The sequence below is a fragment of the Pichia kudriavzevii genome, chromosome 5 (assembly GCF_003054445.1).
Source record: "Pichia kudriavzevii chromosome 5, complete sequence".
NCBI classification, from domain to species: Eukaryota; Fungi; Ascomycota; class Pichiomycetes; order Pichiales; family Pichiaceae; genus Pichia; species Pichia kudriavzevii.
This window is the reverse complement of record NC_042510.1, coordinates 1131133-1154667: the sequence shown is the minus strand read 5'-3', so window position 1 is coordinate 1154667 and position 23535 is coordinate 1131133. Positions and strand designations below refer to the sequence as shown.

The 23535-nt window shown below is 39.1% G+C and overlaps 12 protein-coding genes and 2 non-coding genes across 14 annotated transcripts, besides 1 other annotated feature; 3 read left to right on the top strand and 11 right to left on the bottom strand.

Moving 5' to 3' along the window:
- Positions 1-1008: 1008 nt before the first annotated feature.
- On the bottom strand, positions 1009-2370 carry C5L36_0E05320 (uncharacterized protein; the record flags this gene model as incomplete). The annotated part of the gene is made up of 1 exon (XM_029468091.1): positions 1009-2370. The coding sequence occupies one exon, from the start codon at positions 2368-2370 to the stop codon at positions 1009-1011; it is 1362 nt and encodes a 453-aa protein (XP_029323951.1).
- A 766-nt stretch (positions 2371-3136) lies between these two features.
- C5L36_0E05310 (uncharacterized protein) lies at positions 3137-6406 on the bottom strand (the record flags this gene model as incomplete). Its single annotated transcript, XM_029468090.1, has 1 exon — positions 3137-6406. One exon carries the CDS (start codon positions 6404-6406, stop codon positions 3137-3139), a length of 3270 nt encoding a protein of 1089 aa, XP_029323950.1.
- Positions 6407-6668: 262 nt separating this feature from the next.
- Positions 6669-8432, bottom strand: C5L36_0E05300 (uncharacterized protein; the record flags this gene model as incomplete). The annotated part of the gene is made up of 1 exon (XM_029468089.1): positions 6669-8432. The coding sequence occupies one exon, from the start codon at positions 8430-8432 to the stop codon at positions 6669-6671; it is 1764 nt and encodes a 587-aa protein (XP_029323949.1).
- A 467-nt stretch (positions 8433-8899) lies between these two features.
- C5L36_0E05290 (uncharacterized protein) lies at positions 8900-9376 on the bottom strand (the record flags this gene model as incomplete). Its single annotated transcript, XM_029468088.1, has 1 exon — positions 8900-9376. One exon carries the CDS (start codon positions 9374-9376, stop codon positions 8900-8902), a length of 477 nt encoding a protein of 158 aa, XP_029323948.1.
- A 235-nt stretch (positions 9377-9611) lies between these two features.
- Positions 9612-10067, top strand: C5L36_0E05280 (uncharacterized protein; the record flags this gene model as incomplete). Its single annotated transcript, XM_029468087.1, has 1 exon — positions 9612-10067. One exon carries the CDS (start codon positions 9612-9614, stop codon positions 10065-10067), a length of 456 nt encoding a protein of 151 aa, XP_029323947.1.
- A 149-nt stretch (positions 10068-10216) lies between these two features.
- C5L36_0E05270 (uncharacterized protein) lies at positions 10217-11126 on the bottom strand (the record flags this gene model as incomplete). Its single annotated transcript, XM_029468086.1, has 2 exons — positions 10217-10518; positions 11090-11126. The coding sequence occupies 2 exons, from the start codon at positions 11124-11126 to the stop codon at positions 10217-10219; spliced, it is 339 nt and encodes a 112-aa protein (XP_029323946.1).
- Positions 11127-11792: 666 nt separating this feature from the next.
- C5L36_0E05260 (uncharacterized protein) lies at positions 11793-12200 on the bottom strand (the record flags this gene model as incomplete). The annotated part of the gene is made up of 1 exon (XM_029468085.1): positions 11793-12200. The coding sequence occupies one exon, from the start codon at positions 12198-12200 to the stop codon at positions 11793-11795; it is 408 nt and encodes a 135-aa protein (XP_029323945.1).
- A 447-nt stretch (positions 12201-12647) lies between these two features.
- C5L36_0E05250 (uncharacterized protein) lies at positions 12648-13038 on the bottom strand (the record flags this gene model as incomplete). The annotated part of the gene is made up of 2 exons (XM_029468084.1): positions 12648-12821; positions 12943-13038. The coding sequence occupies 2 exons, from the start codon at positions 13036-13038 to the stop codon at positions 12648-12650; spliced, it is 270 nt and encodes an 89-aa protein (XP_029323944.1).
- A 213-nt stretch (positions 13039-13251) lies between these two features.
- C5L36_0E05240 (uncharacterized protein) lies at positions 13252-14901 on the bottom strand (the record flags this gene model as incomplete). Its single annotated transcript, XM_029468083.1, has 1 exon — positions 13252-14901. One exon carries the CDS (start codon positions 14899-14901, stop codon positions 13252-13254), a length of 1650 nt encoding a protein of 549 aa, XP_029323943.1.
- A 626-nt stretch (positions 14902-15527) lies between these two features.
- On the top strand, positions 15528-17807 carry C5L36_0E05230 (uncharacterized protein; the record flags this gene model as incomplete). Its single annotated transcript, XM_029468082.1, has 1 exon — positions 15528-17807. The coding sequence occupies one exon, from the start codon at positions 15528-15530 to the stop codon at positions 17805-17807; it is 2280 nt and encodes a 759-aa protein (XP_029323942.1).
- Positions 17808-17987: 180 nt separating this feature from the next.
- C5L36_0E05220 (uncharacterized protein) lies at positions 17988-18989 on the bottom strand (the record flags this gene model as incomplete). The annotated part of the gene is made up of 1 exon (XM_029468081.1): positions 17988-18989. The coding sequence occupies one exon, from the start codon at positions 18987-18989 to the stop codon at positions 17988-17990; it is 1002 nt and encodes a 333-aa protein (XP_029323941.1).
- A 348-nt stretch (positions 18990-19337) lies between these two features.
- On the top strand, positions 19338-22577 carry C5L36_0E05210 (uncharacterized protein; the record flags this gene model as incomplete). The annotated part of the gene is made up of 1 exon (XM_029468080.1): positions 19338-22577. One exon carries the CDS (start codon positions 19338-19340, stop codon positions 22575-22577), a length of 3240 nt encoding a protein of 1079 aa, XP_029323940.1.
- A 121-nt stretch (positions 22578-22698) lies between these two features.
- Positions 22699-22770, bottom strand: C5L36_0Etrna8D. The gene has a single exon. It is a non-coding gene; the product is annotated as a tRNA-Asp (tRNA).
- A 4-nt stretch (positions 22771-22774) lies between these two features.
- C5L36_0Etrna14G lies at positions 22775-22845 on the bottom strand. The gene has a single exon. It is a non-coding gene; the product is annotated as a tRNA-Gly (tRNA).
- A 131-nt stretch (positions 22846-22976) lies between these two features.
- Positions 22977-23535: part of an inverted repeat (IRR5) that runs on past the window's edge.

Here is a 23535-nt window from a genome sequence, read left to right as displayed (position 1 = left end):
TTCCTATTGCCGAAATAAGAAAAACATCTACAGACCTTGATCAGAGATGCATTTGTAATAGACTGGCTAATGCAATTTGTTCCACTTTTTCATGCTAAAATTAAGACTCTAACCTATTTCTAGTATTCTCCTTTCAAGCTAATATCCATACGCCTATTTTAGGAAATATTTTTTGTAAAAGATTTGAACCCCCTGGATCTGAAATAATCGGGAAAGCTTAATTTGGCCAAATACTTTCTGTACATGATCGTGCATGCCTCTGCATGCCTCTGCATGCTCTGCATGTCTGTGCATATGTATTCATGCACGCTCGCGTTTCTTTTTTTTTGTTTCTAGAAGAAACTTCGGGAAGAAGACAACAATAAAGAAAGAAAACTTTTCACTTCTTCATAACAACCTAATGGGCCGATATTATATACCTTTGTAACAAAACTTGCATGAATGTGACCTACAAACAATTATCACATGATGATACTATAGTATAGTCTATAAAATAGTGCTCTCTTTCACTGGATAGAAAAAACTGGCGTATCTCTCATAGGTATTGTTGCAACTTTTTAGTTGCTCAATTGCTTCTACACACATACATGTCGCATAATGTTGGAGTATACATGGAGATATACATGATGCTCTCAACAAAAATAGCCAAAAATAGTCCATGCATAGGTTAGTGGATGTAAACTCACCTAAAAAAATTCCATAGGCGGTGCCCTGCCGATCCATCCATTCTCCTTCTCCATAAGGAGAGAAAAAAAACCGTCGCGGAAATCAAACGAAGCTGTTAAAAGTCACGGAGAATAGTTCAGAGAAGATCCGAGAAGAATCAGCGGCATCGGCAAAGTCCCGGCAGATTCTGTCAAGCCCAGACGTCTTCTCTGACAAGCCAAGACTTTTCCATGCCATGTCTAGAGCTTATACAACCGAGGTACTGTATACGTTATACCATACACACCGTATACATTGATCACATTATATACGCCAGGCACACTCCATTGATTGTGTTCTGGACTATCTCCTAGATAGCTTCATCCAAGCGGGAACTTTCTTCATTTTTTTGCTAGAAGCTGAACCCCCACCATTGTGTGTGATGTCCAACTCCTCCAACTCTAACTCCTTCGGATCTATCGTTCCTCGGTGATGCATTCCCGTCTTTGTCACCTGAGATATACCCTCCTTGAGATATCCCTTGCTGGTATCAACATAGTCTCTGTATTGGGGGTCAACTTTGAAAAAAAGTGAGACTCTATTTCCGAGCTGCAAGCTCGCAATACTCTGTTGCAAATCTGCATCCTGATGTAGAATACACTGAAATGGCCTGGCCAAGTATACCATGTAATATATCTGTGTGCCATTGTTGGATGCTTGCAGATGCCGAAACAATTCATCTCTCAATACATGCTCCTCAAATGTACGGGCCAAGTCGCCTAAGGTTTTATTCTTGTCTATTGTTATTTGCACAACCTCATTGTTCGGGAATTTGATTCTCATCTCACATACAGGCCTGTAGTATTGCGCCCTCTCCTTCTCCTTCTCCTTCTCCTTCTCCAAGAGAGACTTCTCTCTCATCGCCCTCGTCATCAATGGCTGCTCGCTGTATTGTCGTTGGAGCATCTCCCGATACTTCTGCAACTGTGATAAACTCATCTCAGGTGACCCATCCGATTCTGTATCGGTGTCTCCATCTGGGGCTACATCTCGGGCCAGTCTAGATTTAAACTTTGCAGAACCTTCACTTTGGGGGATATACACTAGTGTCTCTCCCGTGACTACATCACCGACACCCTCAACTGTACCATTATTATTGTCATTGTTTTCCTCTAAGTTCTCGCTTTGGTCTTCATCCATCTCTCCTTCGGGTGCTGTATCACTCTTGATGATTTCTCTAACCCTAATACGGAGACTGTGATTGCCTGAAATAATACCCACATCTTTCAACTTCTGATGAAGTGAATCTCCAGAGATGACCTTCATCAGCACTTGCACATCAACCACATCACCCTCCTTTTGAGCATCCCTCATGATTCCATAGACTACATCCCGTAGCGTCTCCTTGTTCTTGTACTTCTTAACAACAGTCTCGCCACAGACATGGCCCCTGATAATCACCTCCTGTCTCTCCTCATGGCCATCCTGGTCGCCATTGTCTTCGTCGCTCGGCTCAATTGCCAATGTAGCACCCTGTGGAAGATTGCTTAGTCTGTATGGAACAGACTCATCAACTCTTTTGTCATTATGCATTAACTTGTACTTTCGCCCTTGGCTAAGTTGAAAATGTTTACATCCTTCTTCAAGTACATTGGACATGATTGTCCCTGCATTGACATTTGTCCGGTAAGTCCTAAACCCACTCGCTAGATTCACTGTAGGCATATTCAATCACGTTCCGTTTGAAAAAAAGGAAACCAATTTATTATCTCCAGAAATAGTTGGCGTCTTGCATCTTGTTTGGTCTTGATCTTTCGTGTTTTTTTTTTTTCTGTCTTTTTTTTTCTCCTCTCTCCAACTTTTTGATTTTTAGTGTACCAAATCGCACTGCTTATCCACATTCATCATAAAGGGGGGGGAGAAGAGGGGCAGAAAATAAAAGGCCATGTCACGTGTCTGTGCATTTATTTGTGTGTGTGTCACGTGCTCAAAATGTCTTTTTTTTACGTTTTTAACATTTTCCCTTTCTGTAGTTGGATCCATTTGCATGAGTCGTACATGATGTTTGCTGTATTTACGTTAAGACACTAATTCAAATGACAAACAGCTATTATTCTTAGCCATTAATGCATTTTTGCAAATCTTTAACTGGATTTAACTATGGCTAGGTGAATTTGTTTTGGACATCATTGCCTTGACTTGTTTTAGTGCCGATGTCCTTATCACTTACACTCGTAACACAACACAACAGCAGCTAATGTTGTTGTGTATCGCTTGACCCTTAATAACTGATTCTTTTTTGATGAATGTTAAGAAGAAACAAACAAGAAAATAAAATCAAAACAGGCTTCTTTTGACCTCTTTCAAGAGAAGGTTTTCTTGGTTGTTTCATATACCAAGATCTGAATATCTTCTATTATTATACAAACCACTGATTATACAAATCTATTCATCGACAGTATGAACTACGAAAACACACTGATAAAAAGAGTCATTTCTTCCCCTTCTTTTTCTTTTTCTTTTTCTTCTTCTTCTTAGTATCCCCATCTTCATTAACTCCACCAAGTAGATCCTCTACACCCCCCATGGCCGTTAAAAAATGTTCACGAAAGAAATCCATATCATTATTCTTACCATCCATTAAACTGTTTAGATAGATGGTGATCATCTCCCTTGCATTGTCTATATCTTCAACGTCGAGTAAATGCGACGCAATCCCTATTTCTATAATAATTTGAACATCACCCTCAATAATGGCAATATACAATGGTAAAAATAACGCATTACATGCTAACTCAATTTCTTCTCTTGTATCATACTGTGGATTAAACACATTTAAATCACTGATGAAATTTACACATCTATCCTTTCTTGAAGTGTAGAATGACGACATGTTCAACAGTATCATAAATATGTCGAGTTTTTTAAATGTTGTCAAATTCGATAGTAAAATGTGCAGCTTACTTCTTGTTAAAACGCTAGATAGTTTCTCATCTGGTAAATTATTTCGTAGATTTTTGATTTCATTCTGAATGAGTTCATCTTCGTTTTCAGCCTGACTTTCATTTGTATCATTGATTTCTCCATCCTTGATGTCCTCACACTTCTGATACTTGAAAAACAATTCTCTTGCTTCAGGTACAAATCCAACACCAACCCACTGCACCAGCAACGTTTGAATCTCAATTCTATATTCATCATCTCCAGGCCTTAGGATTTTATGCTTCTCTAAAGACTTCAACATTAGGCAAATCATTTTGATTAGCTTTTGAGCATTGGATCTGCTGGTTATATACGAAGACACATTGTCATCTTTGGATTTTTCTAGCTCCAACTGGTTATAAATAATATCTTCGAATTCGTATGACGAGCCACGTGAGAGGTAGATTACTGCATTCGATAAAAATTCATGTAATAACATGGATTTTTCAACTTCACTTAATATCAATGGCCCAACCCGACTAAACTTGAACCTCGATTGAGAATCCTGTACCTCTCCTCTTAGTCCCACTAGTAAGTCATGAAAATAGTTAATTAGCCACTGGTTCAATGGTAAGTGTGTTAGAAACCAAATTAGTACACGTCTATAGCCCTTTGCCATCAGTAACTCATCAATGATTGAAAATGAGGACGATGGATTGAACTCAATCATCTTAATGAAATTGTCATCCTCCTTCAGGTAATTGTAGATTTTATCTGCATTGATCGAGTCATCATTGTTATGTTTCGTTACTTCATCTTCTGTCATCAATGATGATTCATGCTCGTATTGAACAACCCATGCAACACTCCTAATGATTTTTTCACAAGTGTTTGAATCGAGCGTTTCCTCCCTCATCCTACCGATTGCATTAATTAAATTACCAATTGATGTAATAAAAATATTCGTATCATTGATTGATATTTTCAACAAATTGATAAACTCTCTACTTAGTATATTATTATCACCACGAGGTATGTCTCTCCAATCTCTACCCTTGGAATCAAATTCATCATTATTTATGGACCTGATTGCTGCTGGTCCGTTATTGATATTTCGAACAACTTCTAGATGTAAATCTTTAATGGTATCCGAATCCAAACTATTTAGATTTAACGATGCTAATCGCTCCATCGTTGCATTGGCATCACTCAACTCAACCGCATCATTTACTGCATGATCATCTTCTTGGTCATCTTCATAATCTTCATAATCGCTCTCAAAATCTTCGAAATTACATTCGCAGTCGGGATGTAGATCAAAATTCGAATGCGGATTTATCTCTCTAACATTACTGTCATTTTCACCATTTTCATTATAAGCGCCAGAGCTATCATCACTTCTGTCAGACGGATCTCCGTGTCGTTCAATCTCCAAATAGTTGTTCATTCCCAGATATTTTTTGATGTTTTCTTTGTGTTTGATATTATATTCACCATTCAAGTTTTTCTCATCAATATGCATATCTTCCAATTCCATTTCAAACATATATTTGATATCCTCGTCATATCTATCCTCAGGGTCAAAATTGAACAATAACTCAGTCACGTTGTCCAATTCTGAGCCTAATCCAAGCAGAGCAGCAACAAAAATTCGAATATCCCTATTGATTGAGCCATTTGTAAATTTACGACCCCAAGGTCTCATGAAGTTGATCAATGATTCGTGCCTTAGGTCATGCACTCTTCTATCAAAGTCGTCATTCAAAATAATTGAAATCATCGATCTAACAGCTGACGATCCCTTAATTACATATCTGATTACTTCGGGATAACCGGGGAACCCATTCTCCTCATCTCTTCTGTCAATTTCAATACCCATATAAATAATTCTTGTCAAGTTTTTCCAAATCTGCAAATATAGTGAAAGAAATGGATTTAAACAAATATTGCCTAATTCTGAGTAAAGCTTATGGATGATTAGTAAACTTGCAGTTAATATAGTATAAAGTAAATTCAAGTGGTGATAGTCACTTGCAATATTAACAATATTTGAGAAAGTATTTCTCGGTATCCATTTACTCAACTCTTTAATCCAGTTGTTTTCATCGTTTTTGATGTACATTAGAACATTTTCATCATCTGCATTTAAGACATTCATTATCCTGATAATTATTTTTCCTAGATCGTAACCCATATTGAATACCCCTATCCCATTATCATCAATCTCATAACTTGGATACATTATGCCGATGATAATATCGGTAACAAGATCAGCGCTTAAAATCATTTCGTTTCGTTCACCAGTTGAAGATGGCTGTGTATATGGATCACATAGTGCTGCCAAGCATACGAATAAATTCTTTATTCGATCATCATAATCATCGGGTTTACATATTCGCAACGTCTTAAATAGTGCATCATGAAACTTATATGGATTGAAGAAATTGTTACTCAACTCCAAATCAATACTGATCTCTCTTTCTATTTCAGTATCCTTCTCTCGCCCATTGTTGGCATCGCTGCCATCAATCACATTGTCACCATCATCACCATCATCACCATCATCATGATGAATCTCAATAATTCCTTCTCTCTCAGGTTCACTGTCAGGCTCCTCCTCATCCTTGTGGTTCATCAAGTCAAGTAGATGGTCTGGTGATAGTATTCCGCTCTTGATGTCTTCCAAACATTGCCACAACTCTTCATCATTCATATGCGAGAACAACGACCTCACATTTCGAAGCAACTGCATATCACCCCCAGCAAGGGCAATTGTCTCCTCGTCAAAGGGAAGGTCCGACAATTCAGTAGATCTGTTCCTACTTGATTTCCTCGTCATGCTAGCTGGTTGGATGAAGGAAAACGGAAAAAGAACCACCGTTTAAAATAATTTTAAGTTGCATAGGTGATATGCCTCTCATGTACGTTACAAAAAAAACATGAAGGCGAGAAAGTGGAAATTACTAACGGCTGTGTGTGCTTTTTTCCCCTCTTTTTCCAGTCTATCAACCATGCAGTATTACTAACTGTATCAAACAATTATATTCTATAAAACGAGTAAAAAGGTTACGAGAGAAGGATTACGCCAGACTATGTTGCTCTTAAGTGGGTGGCGGTTGTTGCGGTTGCTGCTGTTGCTGCTGTTGCTGTTGCTGTTGCAATTGTTGTCTTTTCCAGAAACGTGAAAGTAGTTCGGCATATTTCTCCAACTCTTCCTTCTGAATCATCAACTGAAAATCTAACAACAGTAGAAATTGTAGCTCTAAATGATTCAGTTCTTCTAATGGCAACCCCCCAACCTTGGCATACCTCGAATTCTTATAGAACACGTCACTCAGAAATTTGGAAGCAACGATAACACCAGCTATAATCAACCGATGAATATTATAACTATCCATAACAAAGACCTGGAACGGCGATTCTGAGGGCGATTCTGTTGTATCGTCTTGCATGATTGCATCTTCTTGGGTATGGACGGTATTATTTGCACGTTTTGCAATTCGATCAAAATACACCAATAAAGAAAGAAACACATCATTTGTTGCGGGACAGTACTTAATGATCCGCTTAAGGTAAGAATAAATGGAAATTGCCGGAATATTTCGCCCACGAAAGGCCATGACATTAGCATTGTATTTATCATTGAACAAATGGGTGGTCTCGTTGGAGAATGACGATGACGTGCTGGTGGCATTCACTGATGACGATGGTATAACTGGATTCAGATTCCCATCGGTGTGTAATATATCATTTGCTTCAATGATTTTTTGTAACAATGCAGACAACATAACTAGTAAGTCATTAGGGGGGAACTCTGCTATGTTTATACTTTTCGTTGACTCTGGCTCATGATGGGATTGATAGTTAGGTGGTGGTATTAAGGTTTGCTCTTGTTGTTGTAGTTGTTGGTGTTGGTGTTGGTGATGGATTGGAGCATGAGCAGGCGCCGAAACTGATAGAAATTGATGGTTTATATTTTGACTGAGATTACCTACATTACTTCTTCCTGTACTGAAAGAGCTATCTGTGGGGGCATCTTGGTAAAGAGTAGAGTTACTACTATTGTTTGTTGAGAACACCAGGTCTTTGGATACATTTGTAGTTGCAGTAGCGCGTGCCGGTGTAGGAAACTGTGTGTCTTCTTGGTATTGCTGCTGCTGTTGTTGTTGTTGACGTTGCTGTTGTTGATGATGGTGATGATGGTATTGTTGTTGTTGTTGGTACGCCTGTTGTAACTGCAATTGTTGATGCTGTAATTGGTTTTGTTGAAGATGGTGTAGTTGATGCTGTTTCTGGAACTGTGGTAATTGATGAGGTCTACGTAGAGATTCTTCCTTTAACTTCGAGGTGAGTAAGGATCGTCTACCAGCAGGTGTTATTGAAGATGTGTAGGAATGGTTGAAGGAGAGAGAATGTTGAAGCTGCGGTTGCGGTTGCTGTTGTTGTTGTTGTTGTTGTTGTTGTTGTTGTTGTTGTTGTGTAGGTGGTGGAATAAGTATGCCGTTGGGTATACTATTTGAGAGGTTCTCTATGGACCCGGACCTAGAGCTCAACGAGTTTCTTTGGAGAGACAATGAAACTGGTGGCTGAACCGACGGACTATTGCTGTTATTATAAGAAAAGGAGGTGAAATTGGATGGAGAAGTTGTTGAAGTGTACGAGGAAGAGGTGGACGATACCCTATTGGCATGGCTAAGATGGTTCAGTTGGTTGAGATGGCTGAGCTGGGTGTTAATGAGAATGGCCTTTGGGTCTCCATTGTTGATGCTGATGCTAGAATTAGGATTATTGCTGTTATTAAACCTTGTCTTGTTTGGATGAAGGGTCTCCTCAACGTGTGTGTTGTTCTGTGGCATGTCTTGCATTGGAAGTAGAGTATCTATTGGCTGCTATACATAGACATAGGGTCCACACAAACACAAACACAAGCAAAAAGCAAAAGCAAAAGCAAAAGCAAAAGCAAAAGCAAAAACACTGGTACAAACACTGGTAAAAAACACAAATGCAAGCCTCCAAGAAGTAGTTTTGAGAGATCAATCGGTGTCCCCTATAGGATAATGGTATATGCAGTAATAACAATAAATTAAAGTCCAACTGCAACTGTCTTCCCCTCGAGAGACGACAATCGCCGCTCCACTATCTAAAAAAGCACATTCTCTAGTAAATCGCTGAAACTCAATTCAAGAAATCCCGGAACAAGGAGAAAAACAACGGCGAGCATTAAAAAATGCATAACGTGTAACAGAACAACTGGCGACGCGTCGGCCACTGCCTTTTTTTGTTTTTTTGTTTTTTTGTTTTTTTTTTTTGGGAAATGAGAAATTCAGGAGGCTCAGTGATACGCCTTCAAGTTGGTGAAACGGATAAAAGCTGAGCAGGTTTGGTGGTGTTTGCATTGCAACATCTGCCACTCCTGGTGGCAACGGTGGACAGACAGGGTAGAGATAAAGGAGGGGAGAGATAGAGAGAGAGAGGAGGGGACGGGTCTACCTCTGCGCAGCAGTTGGATAGTGTGTAGAGCAGAAAGGCGTTGGCGCTCAGAGAGATGGATTGTCTTGGAAGGTCTCGGTAAATGGCGACATGGCACAGTCACTTTAGTTGTTGCCATTGCAGTTGTAGACATTCCCCTTTCGCCAGTGTTGTCCTTTAAATGATGGAAAACAATTGGAGCAGAGCACAACTCGAAAAAGAAAAAGCAAAAGAGCCAGCAAGAGCATCCTATAGATGTATACATGTAGGGATTATAAGTCTCTCTTTGCATATCACGTATCTGTGGAAACTCCACTATCGCAAAGGCCGTGTTGCACATACACGAGGTCACCACCCATTAAAGAGAGAGGAGGGACAAGAGGGAGAAGGAAAACAGTACAAAAAGTGCTTCCAAATGTAGTGTCGAATTGACCAAAAACAAACGCGGAGGCATTTTGACAACGCTTATCTCTTGAAGATGGTCAAGGTGGTGAAGATGCTTGTGGTTAAGATGCTTGTGGTGAAGGTGGTTGTGGTGAAGACTGTTGTGGTTGCAGACACATAGAAACACTCCAATGACCACCCGGCGCTTGCTCACAGAGCTCCGTAACTCCAAGCAGTTGCCAGAGTCTATCCTGGAACTTACCCCCAAAGGAGAAGACTCCCTATACGAATGGACTGCACTGATCCAGCCAAACAAGTCCTCCATTTATGGAGGGAACAATTACCGCTTGTCCATCCACCTCCCACTAGAGTACCCACTGGAACCGCCAAAGATAAAGTTCGCCAACCCTATACCACATTCAAACATTGACTTGAAAACAGGTGATATCTGTCTCGATATACTGAAAAGTGAAAATTGGTCCCCCGCATGGACTCTGCAAACGGCCCTCTTGGCTGTCCTTGTACTTCTCGATCACCAGGAACCAGACAGCCCTTTGAACGTCGACATGGCAAACCTTTGCCGGCTAAACGACCGTCTCGCCATGGTCTCCTTGATCAACTACTACAATCTTAATCACAAGGAGTAAAAAAAAAAACAAGAAAAGAAAGCTCAATACAACACAGTACTGACCCTTACATAGTATAACAGCTGTTGAATTTCAAGTAAAAATTTTTGCAAGATTTCAATTTTATAAAAAGGTTTAAAGTATAATACAAATCACTTAATATTAAATACTTATTTCTTTGCTGCTGCTTCCTTTAAAACCTTCTTGACAACCTTTTGTTCTTCGATAAGGAAGGCTCTAACAACTCTTTCCTTAACACAGTTTGCACATCTGGAACCACCGTATGCTCTAGAAACAGTCTTTTGAGTCTTGGAGATGGATGCGTAACCTCTTGGTCTTAAGGTTGCAATACCTGGAAGAGGAATACCACAGTCACCACACTTTGGTCTGGTAGCTTGCTTCTTGACGTGTTGTGCAACTAATTTACCACCTGGGGTCTTGACAACCTTGATTTGGTTAGACTTGGTGTTGTCTGCATGAAAAATAAACGGAGGCGGGGGTCACCGGACGGAAATGTTAGTATCTCTGTTTGAATGTCTTGGATTTCTTTTAATTTTTCTTCTTCTTCTTCTTCTTCTTGTCTTGCATTGTACGTTATAGATTCGTCTAGGAGTTTGGTGTATCTACTGTCTGTATTGTCAGAAATTTGTGTCTTTGCCAATACTTCCAAGGAAGCCAGTTGAATCTAACCTCTTGTCTTTCTCTAGTTTTCTTCACCTCTTTGGCTATACTACTTGGTCAAAGATGATTGCTCCAGAGACCAAGTGAAAACCTTTTCTGTGTGTATTTGGCCATTTTCTCCTCTCATTCTCTCTCCATGAACAAATACGCTTGTATATTTATAGGTACATATCCATATCCATGAATATGGATATGGATATAGATGTGGATACCTCAGCATCTCTGCCCAAGTTGTTCTACACTTCTCTAACGGTTGCTTATTGGCATACCTTGCCTTTTATCCTTTGTACCTTGATTTTCCTCATTCCTGACGAATCCAAACAATTCACTGTGGCTATTATCGCCTCTTGTCTTGTACATACATGGGTTTCTTCTTCTGAAAGTAACTCTTTGAGCCATTGTGTCTAGTTCTTGAAGTACGTCAAATGATTCAGCTCAATAACTGCGGTTTTGTAAATTGGTGATAAATTAAATGGCAATGTGAAATTTTGCATACCCACAAACCGGCACACCCTCTCACCGTCTCACCGTCTCACCGTCTCATTCCCTCACACTCTGGCCCTCCAGAGGTTCCCCCCTCGTCCCTTCCTCTTTCCCCCCACAGCACCGTCCGCAGCCCGCACTCTGCCCACTGTCCAGTGAGACCGCGGGAGGGGACACCATGAAAAAACGCCCTGTTTTCCCCCCCCTCCCGAGTTTATCTTGTAGCATGCCCTCGTATGCGGTGCGCGGGGTGCTCTTCACCGTCTGTGCAGCCTTGTGCACCCTATCTCCTTGGGAGAAACCCTCGGTGCCCATTACTCAAGCCCTGCAGTGTGGCACGTGTGGTGCACGTGATACGCGTATAATTCTAAATTTCTCTTTGGGGCATCATGCCTTGGGTGGAAGCGTGGGTTCCGATTCCGGAGTTTAGCCCTTAACATGGATAAATAGAAGTAGAACGGGAGATAGATAACGATGGCAAGTCATTCTGACCGAGTTTGATTATAGTAGCGTTATAATATTAGAAAGTATATAGATGATAAAATGGTTTCTAGTCGTGGAGAGAGAGCCGAGACTAGAATGCTAGTTTTCAACTGCAATGACTTCCATTTCAACGTCAACTCCTAAAGGCAACTCCTTAACGGCAACACAAGATCTAGCAGGCTTGTGTGCGTTGAAGTACTTTGCGTAGATCTCGTTGAACTTGCCAAAGTTGTTCATGTCGGTCAAAAAGATGTTCACCTTGACGATGTTCTCCAACTGTGAATTGGAATCCTTGACAATGGACAGGGCATTCTTGATCACTTGTTCGCTTCTCGCTTGGAAGTCGCCATCGACTAGCTTGTTCTCAGTCGTGTATGGGATCTGTCCAGAGACATAGATAAACCCATTGGCCTTGATGGCATGGCTGTATGAAGCTGCTGCAGGTGGAGCGTTAGCAGAAATGACAGGAGTGACTTTGGTGGACATTGCTCTTGCAAAACGTAACATTCTTTCAAGGGTAGGAAATACGAGACGAGTGACAGTGGGTTCGTTACTCCGATACAAAAATCTATGGCAATATGTATATTTATATATATATATATATATTTTATACAAATACAGTTATCTGCCTATGTCAAACACTGTCGTTAGCTGCAACAAGCCACACCGACAATAGAATCGGATCGGATTGGCCAGCGCAGAATCGACGAGACGTTTTCTACTCGCTGTTCAATCGCCGCTGTCGGAGAGAAGAAAAAAAAAAAGAAAAAAAAAGAACCATCGTGTGTGGCTTTTGTGTGCTCGTGTGCGGCTTTGTCTATATACACGGTTCTATACAGTGCAAGTCCTAAACGACTCGTTCTATGGCATTGTACAAGTATTTACCTATCTATTTATCCATTCATTTATCCATCAACCAACTCATTCCTTGTAGAAACACAAGCTCCAATTGCCTCACTTGCTTCGGTCAATCCCTTCCACAACCTCTCCACTTAACGGCTGCTCCTTCTGCATCTCGGTAAAGAGCTTCTTCTGCTCCTCATACTCCTCTAGATTTGCCCGCTGCTTCTGGTTAAAAGACCGCTTCTCAAGTCTTTCCTTGTCCCGTATCGGGCCTGTCTGTAGTTGCTGCTCGGTGTTAGTCTCTGCTGTCCTTGTAGACCCAACAGACTAAACGTCAGGTCGACTTTAATTCACGCAAAAAGAAAGAAAAAAAGAAAGAAAAAAATAATAATATATGTATACATACGTCCTTCTCGTATTCCGCCATATAGTAGACGGCCCCAATGGTGGCAATGGAGAAAACTGTTGATAATGCTAGTGTGATCTTAGATGCTCTCGACATGTTGTTGGCCAGGGGGTTGCTCAACCGGTGTGTACTTTACCCATTTCAAGATACTCTCCTCTCTCAAAGTGTTACTGTCCAATACACACCATTCGGGTTTTGACTTTCCTCCCCCTGATAACCCCTTCCTTGATCGCGACAGAGAATGTCAGTACACGTACAAATCACTACAGATCAAATCATGCAATTAACTACGACAATAATAATACACAGCTACACTACCTTCACATCCCGCAGGTCCTCACCCTCCTTGTTCACCCAAATACTGTCGTCCAAGAAATAGAGCCACGATATCGAACTCCACGATGATATAACCCCAAAGGAACAATAGACACTGAACATCATTAATTGGAAGAATTCGAGTTTCTTCAAAATTTGGAAATTTCGACTCTGAATGTCCAAGACTTGGTTTATTATACACATTGGCGTGAATAACAACATGTACACCAAGTTCAACCTATCAAGAACAACTACGCGTGTTGAGATTCTCCGTGATTTATGCACGACCCCGCTAAAGCTCGTTTGGAATACAATAAACCACGCAAATGTAATCAGACTCTTAAACATCCATTCTGCCGATCCATATAATAGGGGGAACAGAGAAACATAGCCGGCACTGGTCAATAGTTGGAAAGGAGGCAACAGTTTTCTGTCCTGGCATACGACAAATGTAAGAGGAACAATGATCAACATAATGGCCTTCTCATGGACATGCCAACCAAATAGAAATGACGAAAATGCACAGAGTGATAGAGATCCAACAAATCTCTCAAATGTCGGTTGTATGAAAAGTGGTATCAATGACATCAACTGATAGAAGAGGGTTAATATGAATGTGTGGTTCGGCTCGATCTGTGGTAAAAAGGTGAATTTAACATCACCAACAATCCCTCTAGTTAATGAGTCGTTAACCAATAATGGCGATGTATTGAAGATTCTATAAAGAATTGGCATTTTTTTCGCAATTTGTACAAGTAATCTGTCCAAAAATGAATATATTGCCCAAACATTGGGCGCCCAATACGCATGTGTCAACCCTCTAGAAAATGGGAATAATCTCTCAACCAATTGCGGGAATACTCCATAATAGATAAACGGTGCAAATGCGACAAAGAAAACTCCTAGAACAGTTACTCCCAATTTGAAAAGGTTCTTCCATCTAATGATTTGAATCAAGCTGCTCATGTTTATTTTTGCTGGTGGTGGGTTCAAACAATAACCTGACAATAGGAAAATAAAATAAGCGGGGGAAACATAAAGAAATATATGTTTGAAACACAGGAGCACTGAGAACCAAAACCCACACGCCACATGGTTCCCCATTTTGGCATTAATAATGGACAAAACAAATATCCCGAAAAGAAACCCATTGTATTGGAAATGTATATGATCTATAATAAATAAACCAGGAGATAACACAATTGACGCAGAAATGACAAAGTTCCTCCTTTTCTCCCGGTTGGTTCTGGCAGTGTTGATGAACCACTGCAATGCAACAAACAATACAATCTCGCTAACAATCACTGTACTTCTCTGAAAGAAAATCGTCCTTGTTCCATAGTTGCCGGCTGGAACCAGTGCTATACACCCATCATCAGCTACGGATTTCGAAACAAACCTCGAAAGAACCCATTCAAAGTATGCGAAAAATGGCGGATAGTCTAACGTCCATTGACTCGTGGAATCAATGTACCAATCCTTCAAGGGTAAAAGTGAGGTTATAGAGAGCCAATTCCTATGGACATCGAAATCAGTCGAATGATAAGATGGGAAAAGTAACACTTTCAAAAGCGTAGACGCCACCCAGATGTTCCACAGCGAGTAGTTGTACCCATGTGCTGTCTTCTTTGTCGAAGTAGCCATGTTTCACTCTGTCGGCCAACTTAAGAATCGATAGTTGCCTATACTCTGACTCCATTGAACATCTCTTTAATAGAATGCATCCAAAAGATACCTTGTATTGTCCTCCTCTCCACTTTCTTTGCTCGCTTTTTTTTCTCTCGTTATAATTCTTGCTACTGCTCAAACGTTTCCGCACAAAGAGCGAGGCTCTAAAGGGGGTGGGTGCGGATTGGGCCCAGTGCGGCGGAACGGTGGAAAGCAAAACGGCGCGATGCAAACCTCCCGCTGCGTACTATTTGCACAACCGTTTAGTGTATACACACCTCCTACTGCTATTTTCCCATCCATACCCGTGGATTTCCCCCACGCCAATAATACCCCGCGCCAACAATCACGGGTCCGGTAGCACCGTCATTGTTAAGGGGGGGAGGGGGAGGGAAATAATAATCAACTGATATTGACTTTTAAATTGACCTTTACATTGATACGATAACTTGTACAATATCGCCGTACTACAACAGAGTCTAGGTGAAACCTATTTTCAATCCCTTTCCTTTTGTTCCACCCCCCCCCTTCCCTCCTAATAGCAAACTATCCGACCTTTACATTGCACACCTGGAAAAAGGCTTTCAGGTTCAGGAGAACACATGCCATACGTTCCATCCCCAAAGAGTAGGAGATCTTCGGCTCCTTCATTGTCAACTTTTTCCCTTTCGTCTTCCCCCTCTTCAGTCTCCGAGTTTGCCAAACATGAACATGCCTCTCCTTCCCCCGTCAACAGAGACAACGGCCATTTGTCTTGTATTGGACGGAAACTGTCAGAAATGAACATCTCCTCAAGAGAGGGTTCTTCCGGAGACTCCGAGTATAATGATGGCCATTTTATACAAAGGAACAACCAAGCTAATGTTTCCTCGTCCTTCACAACGCCGGCCTCTAATCCCCCTGTTCCTCAGGTTTCACCATTGGCAGAGGACGCCTTGCCGTTATCGCTCTCCTTCATTAGGAGGCCGTCACGATCTGCAAGTATGGACCTGGATGTAGATATAGAGCGTATCATGAAACATAATACCCTGATAAATTCGAGGTCCTTCACAAGCCAGAATCCTCCCTCATCTCCAGAACTTTCGGAACCATCATCACCTCGGCAATCATCATTTGATGATGATATGGCATCTCCCATTTCCCCACTGGTATCTCAAACAGAATCAAACCATCAAACTTGTAGAATCCCCGCTGGATATACAAGTCCCCTAGTGAGGAAGAAATCCGGTGAGTTGTTGAAATCTTCATTGCGCTTAAATGCTGCCTTCAAATCGTCAGGTGCGGTTTCCATGCCTACTACTCCAACGTATAAGCAGGTACATTTTGGTACAAATATACATGTCAAGTACTTTGACGAAAAGGATAAACCAAGCTCAATTAGTGCTGGTAATTCGCCTTTTAATTCTGATGATGATCTTTTGGGTGAAGATGACGAAGAAGATGTAAATACTGGCGATGAAGATGAGGATGATAATGATAATGATAATGATAATGACGATGATACCCAAACACTTGTTGAAGGTTCCGAATTCGATACTTCGGAAATGGAGTGTCGTGTTCAATTATGTAAAAAGTTTTACAAATATTCTAAGAAACTCGTGGAGCAGGACTCACTTTCACATTTAGAAAAATTCAAAAAAGTAGCAAGAATATGGGATTTGGATCTGTCTGAATTCAGCATGATATCATATAGGGATCAAATAGACTGTGAAGTGCCTGTCTTTGTCGAACGATGTTTCTTGAACCTTCACAAGACAAAAGTTATAGGACAAATTGCTGTTAAAAACATTTCCTTTGATAAAAGTGTTAAAGTTAGGTATACCTATGATAACTGGAACACCGTCATCAATGTTGATGCTGAATATACTTCAGATATTCCAAGAGTGCTAAAAAGAGCGGGCTATGATCGTTTTGTCTTTGAGCTATCGACACCTTTCTTAATTTCAATGTTTTTCCAAAAGAACAGTTATAGAAGTGAGCCAGCTATTTATTTTTGTATACAATACACTTCGGGGAATCAAGAATTTTGGGACAATAATCACTCGAAGAACTACACGCTAAGATTCTTAATTGATACCCGACAAAATTCGTCCTTTCCAGACCAGGAACCATTGAAAAAATGTGCCAATGATCCAAATTGCCCAAACGATTCATACTTCCATCATACTGGCTCCACAAAAGTGATTCGTAATCGTGATAAGACTACTTCAGAAAATATACCACATCCTACTGCTGAAAAAAATAAAAATAGCGCTTATAGTATAGATCCATCTTTTGGTAAGTTGAAGAGGTCTCGGAGCTTTGATAAAAGAACTAATGTCAGTAAGCTCATCAAATCTCCTGAATTTATCGCAAAGGGAGGAACAAATCAAGATCTACTTAAGACTCGATCTTGCTCTCCTACCAGCTTAAGGAACACTGGTCTAAAGGATAATTTCTTAAACCAGGGAATTGACCCAATAGATAGCTCTGGTCTCAAAGACGAAAATGAGTATATTCTTTTCAGACTGAGAGAAGTGAAAAATGAAGAACCTTCAGATTTTGAACGTACAGATAGTAAGGCAGCATTAGACGAAATCCATCGAATTACTGATACAAAAACTTACCAAGTTAATGAAGATACTCACACAGATTCTAAAGACAATAATAAAAATTATAAAAACCACCAGGATAATTGTGTTGATGCTAAAACTGATTCAAAGAAGGAGGAAAATCTCCTAAAATCCAAAAATTCCACTAATGAATACAAAGGTATAGATAATGAAAGTTACAAGGCTTTGGTCAATAAATATTGTTTCTTCAATGGACCAAGCACGGTTTCATCTTTTTTGGCAGAAGAAGAAACGAATACCTCAAATTTGTATGACTCCAAGTTTTATTAGAAATCTTTGATAAATTCACATATATATCTATATATATATATATATATATATCTATATCCACGCATTTTTTTCTGTTTATATGTTTAACAAATTCTATTGTGTCAAATTCAGATTTATATAAATTTACAGATGTAAGAGTAGCATAAGACTCATAAATTTTTGGTATATCTAGTAGATAGCCTATAATTTTCTTTTCTTTTGGGAAGGCTCATCATCATCGCTTACCGAATCAGCAAAATCTTCATTACTTTCACCTTCTTCCAAATCATCATCAGAAACATCCTGATCAAACCTACTCTTCAACCCCTTCATCTTTCTTGTTTGCAATCTGCTCAAATCCTGCTTACCAACATGAATTTTGGCAACTTGATCACCCATAGAGTCCGTTTGAATATTCTTTCTCTCTTTTGGTTGCAGTTGCTTTGGAACTTTCAATGCCTCCTTCTCCATTTCAGGATCAGCTGAATGAACTCTGCCAATCTTAAAATTAATTCTTGGACCGGTTTCCTCTAGCTCAATTCTTGCCAATTTAGGTTCATTTGATTTTAGAGTTTTAAGTTTATATACTCTAAAGTAGACTAATGGCAATTTAGAGATAGCCGTGTCATTATCATCTTCCTCAATGGCAGATACAGAGATCACATATTGTAGCCCAGCAACGTCTTGTAAATTAGAAGTCTCACCATGAAACATATCCAAGAACAAAGATTTAACATGGATGAAAGTTGGATTTATATCAAAAATATGACCTTGGAATGAAAATAAAGGTCTTAGACCAACCTGAAAAGTCATTTTCTTAAAGTCCTTGAAAAGTTTAAAATCAGATAATACTTGTAACTCAATCATATCATATACTTTATAATCAAAAGTTCTGATGAAGGTTAAATTGTTTGGTCTTTTCTTATTGTTGGTAGATAGCACAACTATTGATGCATCATTTTTTTCACTTAAGAATTCAATACTTGAGGCTTCTTCAAATGGTAAGATATTGTTCTTTTTGGTGAAACGTTTGATGTATGGTTTCTTCATCGAACCTAAGTCAACCGTAATATCATGCAATGCTTGGTTTGAGGAATTTCCTGGAATGAAGAGTGCAGTTTTCGTATTTTCCACTATCTTAGACTCTTTCTTTTCTAGAGCACGTTTAGCACGTGCATTTTTTGGCTTTGTCGATCTAATCATCCTTTAATGTTCACTGGCAAAAGTATCGTTCCTGTTCGGCCAAAGTATACGAAGACGATATGGTCAAGTTCAATTATATTTTCACTAAAATTTCAGTAGAAAAATTTAATTTCCTAAAAATTTTATCAGCATCCTCACCGCCCAGAGACCTTTTTTTTTTCCTTTAAAGCCCTTCGCGACTTCGAGGAGAAATTCTGTTGATTTTGCTTGTCGGTTCTAGTCATATAAATGTTGTTTGGTGTTTTTCTTGGATATCTTGTTTTAACACTTACCTAACTATAGTTTACTTTCGCTTGATAAGTATTCTCTTAAAAAGTGCTCGACTGTATATCAAGGTTTGGTTTCACCATGCAGGAACTTTCATTTACTGCAAATAGATTCAAGGCAAAACAGTCGCCACTGACCGATGAACACCCAACTCCAACTGATGTTCCTCAAAAACAAGGGATCAGTTGTAAAGATAACATTCTATTCGATTCGGAATACTACACATTGAGCAATGAGTATAAATCAATTCCTAAATTGGACGAATTTGAGACGATACTAGACTTAAAAGCTGTCTCTCCTTTAGTGTCAGTTCTAACTACAAACTCTAGAATTCTTGTTTATAACCATGAAAGCTGCAGTTCTGTTACTCATACATTTGAAATTCCTTACTCCCCGAACTCGTATAACCTCATGCCTCTTTCCGCTATTATTTCCAATCCATTGAATGCACTAAAGCCTGATTTAGTCGTTATTGACCCTATTTCTGGTGAGTTCCAGTTTTTTGAATCTATCAAGTTAGTGCCATCTTTGAGTGTCTTACAAAACGTTGTGAAGGATAGAATAACCCTTTACAATGCTGAATTTTTAACTGGTGTTCAGCTGTTCCAAGAAAATAGTATTCTTGTCACGACTTCGCAGAAAAGGGTCATTGAGGTAACATTCAAGGATCAGTTAGGTAATGTTTCCATAAAACTCAACCAAGTTTACAATAATAGGCCCTTAATCAGCTCAATACTTTCTAAGACACACAGTATTAGCGAGATTGAAAACTCTAGTCATATTGTTAGCATTAAAACATATGATGCCTCGCCAATAATGAAATCCATAATTGTCCTTGAGTCTACAGGCCGTGTTGTTTTCATTAACCATTTGAAAGGTAGTTCTTCATTCAACTTGGTTGCACAGCATGACATGGAGCTAATTTTGTCCAACGTGGGTCTCAGATTTTTAGATTTTGAATTCCTAAAAAATAGCAAAATTGGTGTATTTTTAACGATTGATCTGAAAGAAAATAATCTAGTATCAAATGTTTTCTATTTTGAGAATTCACATTCAGTACCGAATATGATAAGTAATAAAAGTGTTCCCTGTCTTAGCCTGGATGAAGAAATCATTGATCCAAAGGTATTTTCCTTTAACCTTGAAAAGACCTTGTTAGTGAAAAATGATAAGAAGCTAATTATATTCGATCCAAATTTTGAAAACTTGGCTAGCCCTTGGGTAGAAGTTTTGGCTTTGAATCATTCCTTGATCATTTATTCTGCAGAAAAGCTTCCGGGTTTGAATGATAAGTTGTTTTTGGCTACAAATGAAGGCCTACTTACTTTCTCCTTCAAAGAGTCAGGGAAATCTGGTGACATCAATGGATTTTTGAAAGAACATATTAACCAGTATCTTCAATATAATAAAAGTGATGGACCATTGATCTTTGACCTGAAAGAAACTTCTTTAGCGATTGCTACTACAAATATTAGAGACGTTCTTTCCGAAATATATGATGAGTTGCTTGAAAATAAATCTAATGCTTCTGGTTTTAGAAGCTTTGCAGATAGTAATCTTGAAAGAAGAGTTTTTTTGGTGAAAAACTTGACTGCTTACACCCAACGAAATTATGATATACAGAATGATGAAGTACTAAGAACTAAAATATTGAAATCCTGTGAGCTTCTTGCCCTAGCCAAGAACTTTCTTCACTTGAATACGAATTATAGCCTGATTAATGATAGTGATATGCTAGATCATTTAAAGATTGGAGTTCCTCTTACTGATTACCTCCAAAATAACACCAAAAATGTCTTGACTCTCATTTCAAAATACGTTAATTACATTTTAAACTCGGGTACAGAGAACCAAGTGATTCAACTTTCATCTCTTTTGAAAGAATTATTTATAAACTCTATTATAAAACTTGATGATGATGTCAAGCAGTTATTAGGGGGTAGTAGTTTGTCCAGTGTTTTTGTGGATCATTTTGAATTAATAAATAATGTCAATGTCATCACTAGAAAGATTTACAATTTGGCAAGTGAGACAACCGATGAAAATGTTCTAGCTGGCTATAACCAAACTTTGATTGGGCTATCATGTTTTTTGTATTACTCAGTGAACGAAATTGTTGAATATCTTTCTACAAGAGGAGGTTCAGCTCTTGTGTTGTTTGACGAGCTGCTAACTAAGGAAAAGGATAAATGGGTTCATGTGTTTGTTGTAATGAAAAAACAAAGAGACATTTTGCCACTGGTCAATAAATATAAAGACTTTGCCGGTCTCTCGGCACTCTTAGAAAGTATGAGGGAAGACATTCAAACATTATTTGAAAGCGAGGAAATATCAGAAATTGAGTTTGCTAACATGGCTACAGATGTTGAGATAGAATTCGATAGATATTTCGAGTATTATGGATATGAGTTTGCTGAAGCTTTGTTTTCTTATTATAAGCAAAATCACAAGGTCAATATAATGCTACAAAATTTTGATAAGCACTCAGTGCATCTAGAAAGATTTCTTGAGTCTGATTTGAGTAATTATAGTTTTGGCTGGATCCATGATATCATGAATCACAAGGTAGGAAATGTCTCCAATAAAATGATAGAGGTGGCTTTGGAATATTCGACTTCTTTGCGGGAAAAGAAATTCCAATCAAGTCTAGGAAAATTAGCCACTGTGTTACAAATGAATAATTCTTCGGAGCAGAATAGCAATAACCTGATGGATTGCTATAATGCAAACCTTTCTATTACAGATGTCCAAGAATGTATATACTACTGCATGCAAGAATTAGGAATGTTTTCAAACAGTCATGCTTTAGATGCTTTGATTGATTCACCGTATATTCGGTCCAACAATTTCAACGAATTTCGTGAAAGATTGAAGGAAATTTATTTTAAACTAGAACGTAAAGGATCTCTTGACATACTTGAGATCGTTGATTTTGTCTCACTTGGATGTTTTCAACCAAACATTTTAACAAATGAGGTTCCTAAAAATGGGGGATGTGATTCTACGGGTAGAATAGTTTTGGAAATATACTGCAAAACTCTACATTTATTAAAAACCTTAACTAACTGTGGTAACATCAGCTTGATAGTTGGTTCTCTCTCTATGTCAGTTTTATTGAAGTTGTTTCTGAAGCGTATTTTTATGAACCGAGATTACGTTCCCTTGGAACAAATCGTGCTTGAGCTGGAAAAAGAGAGTCTAAATATCTCTTTTAATGACCATTCTTTGATGTTGTCTGAGGATGAAATATACACACTTCAACGCAGGAGTAATAGCCAAATAAAAGACTACGAAAAAGAAAATAGAGTGTCCATCTCATAAATTGTGTATTTAATAATTTTAGAAATATATTTGATAGACGATTAGAATATATAGTAAAACTTTTTTAGAAATCGTAAGTGCCTCAACGGACACAACAAATGCATTGGAAAACAAAAAAAATCTCCGAGACCGGGAATTGAACCCGGGTCTCCCGCGTGACAAGCGGAAATTCTAGCCACTAAACTATCTCGGATAGATGCGCAAGCCCGGAATCGAACCAGGGGCTCAACGATGGCAACGTTGAATTTTACCACTAAACCACTTGCGCTTGTTATGTTTGTGCAAAGAACTAGGTGTAAGGTGTCAAAATCATTTCCTAGTTCTGGATGTTTCTATGGTTAAATCTTTTATCAAAAAAGCAATCATAGCCTTATCCATAGTTACAGTATTGTTTATAACAATGATAATTGTGATACACGTATTAGTAAGTACGCAATAGGTGTATAATCGCACGAGTAGACAATGGGCGTAGTGGAAGTTAGTCGTAGTAGAAGTAGTAATCTATTTCTCTCTTCCTCCTTCTGCTGCTTCCACTCCCGATTAGGACCTATATCAGCTATATCAATTCTATATAACGGAATATCGTCTGTCTGATATACTCACGCCCGCAACCTGGAATCACCCTCAGTTGCTACTCTTTTTCGTATAGCAGACTCCTGTACGAGCTTATTACGTTTTAGGTCTTTATTTTTTACTGTGCCAGTCCTGTCATAGCCCGTTGATGAATGATAATTAATTTATGCCAATGACAGTGTCTCCGACGGCTTCTCTATGCCTATTCTCTACATGATCAACGGGACTAACTCTCTTTGCTTCCTACTCCGGATACTTGACCCTTGTTAACTTCCCTTATTCTAAAATCGAAACCTTAACATCAGTATGTTATCGTCTATCTACTGGCACTTCCTTTTTTGGAACACATCCTGAAAAATCCCTTTCACTACCCCGGCTCTTGGGA